The 7,170-nt window shown below is 56.1% G+C and overlaps 1 protein-coding gene across 2 annotated transcripts in view; it reads left to right on the top strand.

The window, feature by feature from the left end:
• The first annotated feature begins 1,352 nt into the window (after positions 1-1,352).
• Positions 1,353-7,170, top strand: part of KAZN (kazrin, periplakin interacting protein) — a 108,339-nt gene continuing 102,521 nt past the window's right edge. Inside the window, exon 1 of one of the 2 annotated variants that reach the window (XM_045548664.1) lies at positions 1,353-1,796. In XM_045548664.1, coding sequence (XP_045404620.1) covers positions 1,589-1,796 — 208 coding nt within the window. In that variant the 5' untranslated portion in view covers positions 1,353-1,588. Of the gene's footprint in view, positions 1,797-6,612; positions 6,889-7,170 lie in introns of those variants that run through there. The other variant, XM_045548665.1, reaches the window with a different exon arrangement.

Genomic DNA, 7,170 nt, shown 5'->3' with positions numbered 1-7,170 from the left:
TTCCAGCGGGGAGCATCCTCAGCATGCCACTCTGCCCACGACGAGTAGTCAGGGGTTCCAGTTAGACAGGGTCAGGGGGTCTGAGGCAGCCCTGTGGACTTCCACAGCGGGGCGGTTTCCAGTCATTGTGAAAGTGGGAAGGCCATCATGGTCGGTGGGCAGGCCACTGTGGCTGCGGAGAGGCGGGGCTTCTTGCCCACAGGTGGAACACCGTCCCAGAAGCTTTTATAGACTTAGGGGAAAGTAATTTGGTCCCCATAGCTTGTCAGAGAGCTATAGGCCGGTGTCCTAGAAATTCCTGCAGCTCTGGCCTGGCCCGGTGGGAGCCACAGATCACAGAGCTGGGCCTGGGCAGGGCCGGGTGCCTGCTTGCTGCCTGGGAGGGGCGGCTGGGGCTCCACGGAGTGTGTGTGAGTCCTCACCTGGCCGTGCAGCCTCAGCTCCCGCATGTCTACAACAGGGGGGACCTGGACCTGCCCCCTGGGGCTGTGAGGAGATAATTAGTCCTTCTAAAGACCATCGTAATCCCCAGATCAAAGGGAGCTCAGAGCTGCAAACTCACTTTACAGGAGCCCCGCCAGCCCATGAGCACCCACTCTGGTGGGTGGGTTCAGATTTGCAGACCCTCCAAGGTGCCGGCTCCTACAGGGCTTGGCCGGCTTCATAACTGCCCTCCCCACCCATACCCAGGGGCCAGGCCCTGGGCTCTCTGGGGAGTCCTGTCACCTGCCACATGGCTGCCACAGTAGGGAGTTCAAGAGCGGCACTGATGACGGACACGGTGGGAACTACTGATGCCCCGTTTCACAGGTGGGAAACTGAGGCTCGGGGAAGGCAGGGACGTCCCACGGTTTCCCCACCGCACAGCATGCGCACTCCGTGTTAACTCCACTCCGAGCATGGCTGGACACACAGTCAAGACCAGTGAAGGAAACGTCCCAGGGCGGCTACCTTGTCCCTGCCCACTCTTTCTGCCTTCTCCCAGCCCGTTGTGGGGACCTCAGCTCTCTGGCGAGGCTGTCACAGGGCGTCAGAAGAGCAGAAAGACGTAGGCGAACTGGGGTGCCAGGCAGGGGCCAAGGGCTCCCCCGGCACACACTCACTTGGGGCTTTCGGAGACCTGGGCTCGAGTCCCCACCGCCGTCTTTCTTTCTGACCTCGGTTTCTCTGGGAGTGCCCATGTCGGGGACGCGCCTGTGGCGGGAGGGCCGGGCGCGCAGCGGGGCGACAGGGCGCTCCCCGGCACTGGGGCGAGTCCGGGCGCCGCGGAGGGCCGGGGCGGGGCCGGGGCGGGGCGAGCAGCCCGGCCCTCGCCAGCCCGGAAGGTGCGGAAGGAGGAGCCGCGGGGCCGGGAGCCGTTCCCACGTGAGAGGCTCCGCGGCCGAGTTCCTCGCGCGCGGCGGCTGCGGAGAGCCCAGCGTCCGGCCGGACGGAGAGTCCTGGTCCGGCGCGCGCCGGCGGCCGGGCGGGCGGCGGGGGCGGCGCTCGGCTGCGCCCCAATGCGGCGGCGGCCCCCGGGACAGTGAGCCCGGCGCCCGCCGTCGGAGCCCCCCGCGCCGCCTGGGGCAGCGCCGCCCGGGCACGCGGCATGCGGGCGGCCGACTCGGGCACCTGGGAGCGCGTCCGCCAGCTCTCGGCGCAGGGCGAGCTGGCGCCTTCCTGCGGCCCGGGGGCCGGGCCCGCGCGCCCCCCGGAGCCGGCAGCCTGCGAGCTGTGCGTGGACGCGGCGGGGCCCAGCGATCGGCCCCGCGCCGGGGCGCCCTCCGTCCGGGCCGATGGCGACTGCAGCCAGCCGGGTAGGTACGCGCGGGGCGGGGAGGGCGGCGCGGCCACAGGCCCGGGAGCCGCCGGGGCGGGCGCGCGGGGGCGCTCCCGGCCGGGACCGGGAAGCCGCTGGTGGCAAAGTTCTCGCGGCGCGCGGAGCCCCGTGCGCGGGGCGGGTGCAGCCGGGAGACGCGTGGGACCCGGAGTTAGTCGTTCAGCGTGGGGGCGGGGGGCTCGGGGCTCCCCGGCTCTCCGGCCTGAGTCCTCCCAGGGACTGCAGGGGGAGGCCAAGGCCGCGCCAGCCGGAGTCGTGCGATCCCGCGGCGCCTGGAGACCCGGCTCCGGGTTGGACCCCGCGTCTGTTTTGAGAAGCGTGGGAAAGGGTCACCCCGGCGCGAAGTTGGAGCGGCCCCCGGTGACCGCACCTGTAAGCCATCTGGCCACCCCACAAAGCGCTAAGAGAGCGCCCCTTCACCGCTGCCCCTGGGAGGGGAGATTGATGACTCGCATTTGCTGGGAGCGGAGAGATTGCTGCGTTTCTCATGCACTTGAACTCCGAGTAATGCAGAAAGAGAAACTGCAGCGGTGGCGACACAAATGCAGTGATCTAATTGTGTATCGTTGGCTAAAACGCCCCAAGTGGAGAACAGCCTTTTAGTGTTAAAATGTTCCCAGTGGGTGTGCCTGTTCCGTCCGGTTCCGGTCTCAGCTGTCTCCCCGCCCTCCAGGTTAGGTCATGGAGGGGGGACCCCTGGAGTCGCTTGACTCAGGAGTAGGCAGGAATTTAGATAGCAGATGAAGGGCCTTTCTGAGAAGGATCTGTCATCATCAGTTTGAAGTTCTGAATACTTTTTCCAGGAAAAATGGGGGTGGGGGGCACAGGATGATAGTTCATTATTTCTCAAACACCTAATGTGTTCTAGTAATTTACATGCAGTGTCTCCTTAAAACCCTGCCACAGCCCAGGGAGGGAGGCTGTGTTATCTCCATACAGGTGAGAGCGGAAAACCCCAGAGGTTAAGCCAGTAGCCCAAGTTCCCACAGTCCTAAGCCGTGGAGTTAGATTTTGTCTGTGGCAATCCAAAGCCTTGGAATCCCTCCCCAGGCAGCTGGGGAACACAGGGGCTTATCGACGTAATAATTATTTCTTTTCTATGAGAAAAAGCCAGCAGCAAGGCCCCCTAATTCCTGCTTTGCCCATGTTGGTCTCCCCAGAAGATGGAATGCCCCCCCCAGTGCCCACGCAAAGTAGTTCTCTGTCCTGCCTAGGAGTTTCACTTTGTCCCACCTTCTCCCCAGTTGCACGTGGCAGTGAGAGTCCAAGACAGGTTGATGTAAAAACAGCACAGATGCCAAGAGTAAGAAGGTGGGAGAGCTTGGGCAAGCCGCTTCAGCTTTTTGAGACTTAGTTTACCCATCTGTGCCATAGAAATAGTAATAGTGATAATAGTATCAAGTAACGACTGGTCATTCAAAAGGTGGTGGCTATGAAGTCCCTTGCCTAGTTCATCATAAATGCTTAATGAATGTCCTCAGCTGCTTCTGTCATTACATGCTTGCTCGATTACCTCCCCGTGCCCCCTGACTCAGTTTCCCATTAGGTTGTGATGCTGTCTGCTGCTCCGTCTCCACCCTCATGAACTGTGTCCAGATGACTTTTGTCTTGTTTGTAAAATACTTCAGTGATCTAAAGCTGAGTGTTGTGTCAGTGGAATTTGTTATTATGTAAACATGTACAGAAGATGGCTGGGTGAAGATACAGTTGTTTACTTTGTATCTATATAGACTCCATTTGTGCGTTCATAATGACAATATCCTAATGACATGGTGTAGCTGATGCCTGTCTCTTAGGTCTAGGGTGGTGGTTATTCCTACAGCCCTCATGGGGAGTCATTTTTACGGGAGAGACCATTGGAGATCTCCTTTCCTGATTTACAGATGTCATCGCTGGTGTGAAATGAGACCAAAGCAGCAGCTAAACAAGGAAGTTCTCTGTTTTCTCTACCGCACTACCCTTCACCCTTTTCTGGTGTCTGGTTCTTAAAGACGAAATGGAGTTTCTGAGAACGTCCTTGATGGCCAGGCATCAAGGACCACCCATCAGGGAAATGGTTTCTGAATCCATTGGCTGTTAAGAGGGGTTTTCCTCTGGGAGGGAAATGGGAACTCTTTGCTCAGAACTGCAAGCTGAAATTGTTGCTGAAATAGACATTTCAGCCAGGCTGTGAGGTGACTCGGCCTAGAATGTCAACATTTTGGTCCCAAGTTGAATGCGATACTCAGTTTAAGGAGCAGAAAGAGGTGCCCTGTTAGACCAGAGAGTCTGGAAATTGGCACTTTCAGAGGTATGGGGAAGGGGAATGGGAGAGGGGACGCTGGCTTGGTGGGATGGAGGCCTGGACACCTTGACATTGCTCAGGGAGGGTGTCCTGAGACTAGTGGGGTGATGGGCCCTGTGATGGTGACAGCTCTGGACTCCAGGGTGAGTTGACCACTGACTGGAGCAGGAGGTGCAGACATTGGATGCTTGCACAGCCCACACCTGCTTCTGCCTTGATTCTATCTGACCTTGAGATGCTCTACAACTCAGTTTCCCTGTTGGCGTGATGGGAATAACTCCATCTGAGGGGTGGATCATTCCAGAGCGCCCACAGAGTGAACAGTGCTTACTGGGGGTTCTTAAGCTGTGAACATGAATCGAGACCTTCGATCTTTTCTTGTCTGTTCATTTGGTCACATTTCTTGGGCATCTACTCCAGGCCAGGCACTGTCGTGGCTGCCAGGGATATGGCAGCAAAGGAGACAACTGCAGCCCTTGTTTCCATGGAGCTTATATTCTGTGGGAGGAGATTTCCAGTAGGCAAATATGCACAGGATATGTCCGGGGAGGGTTTAAGTGCTATGCAGAAAAAGCAAGCCAGAGAAGGAGTTAGCATGATGGGAGTGGGTGCTGTTTAGCGTTTAGGTAGGGTGGTCAGAGAGAAAGAACACGCTTGAGAATAAGTGAGGTGTGTGAGTGCTGAGTTTCTAAGGCAAGAGGGTATTTCTGATCAGCTAAAGGGACCAAGTTGTTTTTTAAAAGATGGTGGGAAATGATCATCTTTGTAGACTAGGCGCTTTTATGGATCCACTTCTGAACCAGCTGAACCCTAACTCCTCGTGCCCCCAGCTCAGAAAGCCACAGAGCCTTCTGCCTCTTCACGCCATCTACCTTTTATTTATTTATTATCATCATTTGTGTTCTTTCACTTCCTGTCCCTCCCCTCCCCCCACCTAACACCCATGGATGAGGAAGGAGACCAGGCACTGTGTATCTTTGTGTACTAGCTCCCAGCACTGTGCTGCGGGGCAGTCGCCGCGGTGCTAACTAGACACAAAGCTTTGTCTGCCTGGGTCCTCCCAGCAACCAGGGTGGGGCAGTTGTTAATCCCATCCACAGACGGGGAAGCCGGTCCTTAAAAAAGTTGAGTAACTGCCCAAGGTCACAGCCAGTGTGTATCACAGCCAGGAATTTATCCCAGATTGTAGACCTCAAAGTTGGAAAGACCTTGTGTTGATCTTAAGAAAGCAGACCCACATTGTTTCAGGTCCTTTTTCCTTTAAACCTTTATCCTTTAAAAAAAAAAAAAAAAAGGTCTGTCCTCTCCTTGACATTCCTTGTTTTAAGCAACTCAAGCATTTGCTTATCTTTGTGCCTTTAGCAGTTTCAGCATGAGGTCAGCTTTCTGTTATCCTTTCGGAAACAGTCTTCGGCTGGGATTGAATGAGATTAAATCTCCACTCCTTGGAATTGGGGATGCTTTTAGGAGCTGCCCACTGGAATGCAGTGGTGGGTTTAGTGTGAGCATCCTTCAGCCAGCAGAGCAGGGTGGAGACAATTGGGGGCTTGGCTGTCCTGGATATCAGGAGTGAAAGCCACTGCTCAGATTAGTTTCCCTTGGGAGGTCTCAGCCTGTGGCCTGGCACCCTCCATACTTTGGGTGGCATACTCCGCACTTGGTGGTTCAGAGAGATGGACTGAATTTCATCCTTCTGCCAGGGCCTGCGGCACACTGTAGTGGGTCCGGGGCCCCAGCTCTGGAATCAAACACACGCTGGCTTGAATTCTTCAGCTCTGCTCCTTACGAGCTGAGTGCCTGCAAGCAAGTTAAAGCAGGGATCAGGTTACCTGCTTCACAGTTACTGGAGATTGGATAGGAATCCGAATGATTAGCGTCCCTCATACCTGTGGAGCCTAATGCTTTCTGTGCCATAAGAATCAAGGGGGGTTTCCTGTTTATCCAGAGTCCAAAGAACTGGAATTGTGTGTATATGGGTGTAAAATATATATGAGATATATATTTTTTTATTTTTGAAGTTTGTAATATTTGGGATTTGCTCAAACAGGTGACTGTGGAGGAAAACTGCTTGTCGGCCTTCTGAGTCCTCAGGAAGTCTCCGCAGTGGTCCTGAAGTGCTCTTTGTGTTCTTTGTGATACTCCAGTTGAGCACACTGGACGATTTGCCAGGCCCCTCCGGCCATTCTAGAGGAAGGAGACTGTGTTCTCCTTTTAATCATCTTCAGAGGAAAATAGCACCCACGCTCTGGACTTGGCCTCTCTCAGCCGTAACACAGCAAGTAGACAAAAATGGAAAATCAGGTGCGTTTGCGTGTAAACAGATTTTGGCCCCAGCAGATAAGCACATCCCACATATCATTAACGCTGGCCGAAGCCATCGCCGTGGGGATCCCGTGTTTGCTGTGAGTCACTAAGGGCTATAAACACTCCAGAGAGGCAGGCATGCTTATAAGGTGTGTGCGTGTGTGTAGCTATTTTACCGGAGTTACTTTCTGTCGATGCACTTTATGTCGTGGGCGCCAGATGAGTGCGTGTCAGGGAGACGGAAAGGCAGGGTTGCCTGCTGTCCACAAGGACCAGCCCCTCTGCACCCCTTGTGGCAGCCTCCGTGAAAATGGGGACCTCAGGCTTTCTCTCATCTGCTGTTTGGATGCCTTCAAGAGAGGCCAGTTAGAGGATGCTGGCTGTAGCAATTCCTCGGAGCCCTCGCCAAATGGCGTTAGCCCATCAGGGGCTACGGCAGCCCCAGATCTGGAGGAAGTTCACAGTCAGAAGAGTGTGACAGGTAGGTGAGTCTCACCTGCTGTCCTGCCCCTCAGCTGGGTAACGCTAGGTCTGGGTTGGGGCGAGGGGGAGCTGGTGGGCTCAGTGTGGTGGCAGTCCTTGGTCTACGTGCTGGACTTTGGGGACCATGTCGGGAAACACCCACCACCTGGCACCTGGCCGCTGATCCGCAGGTGCCAACGGCCTCATGTTTTGTTGCCGCCCGGATTTGGAGGCTGGCTCAGGCTCCCAACCCGTTTGGGCTGTAACCTTATCACAGGCATTGAGTGTGTTCAGTACCTTT

This window comes from Lemur catta, chromosome 3 (assembly GCF_020740605.2).
Source record: "Lemur catta isolate mLemCat1 chromosome 3, mLemCat1.pri, whole genome shotgun sequence".
Taxonomy (NCBI): domain Eukaryota; kingdom Metazoa; phylum Chordata; class Mammalia; order Primates; family Lemuridae; genus Lemur; species Lemur catta.
Note: the sequence above shows the minus strand (reverse complement) of the source record. Positions and strands in the feature narration are given on the sequence as shown.